The sequence below is a fragment of the Penaeus monodon genome, chromosome 33, assembly GCF_015228065.2.
Source record: "Penaeus monodon isolate SGIC_2016 chromosome 33, NSTDA_Pmon_1, whole genome shotgun sequence".
Lineage (NCBI taxonomy): Eukaryota > Metazoa > Arthropoda > Malacostraca > Decapoda > Penaeidae > Penaeus > Penaeus monodon.
Window position 1 is genome coordinate 26,296,200 of NC_051418.1, and position 1,157 is coordinate 26,297,356.

The window sequence follows — 1,157 nt, forward strand, 5'->3', positions numbered from 1 at the left end:
AGGACAGAGATAACTGGAGCAGAAGGACTCAATAAATTCATAATAGGTATGGAAAATGGTGTTACATATACCTTTATCATCCTTACTCACAGCCTTGATGACCAGAGTGATTCTTCATTAATGGCAATATCAAGGAAAAGTATTACTCATTCCTCTCCTTTGGAAGAACCGAATTTGGTGTTTGACTGTGACTGATGGCTGAAACTAATTCAGCTTGGGTCTCAGGCACTTTTATTGTATCATCAACAATTTTTTTTCAAATCATTAGATCTTCATACTGGATTTTCCCAAAAGAGCATTCAAACAAAAGGCTTCATTTTGGAACCTGGGATCGAAGATATATTGAGAGCATTTGCAGTGTGTACATTTAGGGTGGAAAACATTTCAAGATTTCCTTAAGGATTCTAAGATTTCAAAGGTCTCCTCACATATATATCTTAATTTTGTATCAGTGCTTTTTCAAAATCCTTTCAATTGATTCCATAAAATGCATGATTGTGCTATCAGGTTGCTTTTGAATTGATCATGAATTAGACAAACCCACCTTTGAACTAATGATGAAGGGGTTCTTTAGAGCTAAACTGTTTACAAAAATGTCATTTTTTTCTTGGCTATTACAGACATGCTGGATTTCTAGAAAAAATAGATTTGGAGGAGAATCCTAAGCAAAAAGCATATTTAGTTAAACTGTTTTCCCTAAAGCCTTAGGCTCAGACCTTAGGATTTCACAATTAGGACCTCTAGCTGATCAGATGAAAAGATAAGATTTCTTCACTTCATTGAGGAAGAGTGTAGATCTAATTCCTGCTTAAAAGCCTACATAAAATGTAGGTTTTCTTACTTGCGACTCTTTAACTAAAAAATTTTCTGTAAAATACTTGCAGTTTTGGTATACACCTTCTTTTTATTTAATTATCTCTCCATTCCCATCAAAGTATGTTTTGAAACCCAAATCAGAACTGCTTAACGATGAATATCAGATTTATTGTTCAATTCTTCTAATCGCGGCAGCTTGAGGACTGGTGGTTGCACTATGCCTACCTGACAGTACGAGACCCAATCCTGCCTACCATGAACACAACTGGGCCCATGCCTCTCAACTTAACCTTGTGGCAGCCATCGTTCAAAGAAGTTTTTAGGGTAAGATTTTTTTCTTT

At 35.6% G+C, this 1,157-nt stretch overlaps 1 protein-coding gene across 1 annotated transcript in view; it reads left to right on the forward strand.

Moving 5' to 3' along the window:
- The window catches only part of LOC119594319 (peroxisomal carnitine O-octanoyltransferase-like), a gene marked incomplete in the record, with an annotated part of 54,557 nt that overhangs the window by 11,127 nt on the left and 42,273 nt on the right, over positions 1–1,157 (forward strand). Inside the window, 1 exon segment of the mRNA XM_037943378.1 lies at positions 1,012–1,140. Coding sequence (XP_037799306.1) covers positions 1,012–1,140 — 129 coding nt within the window.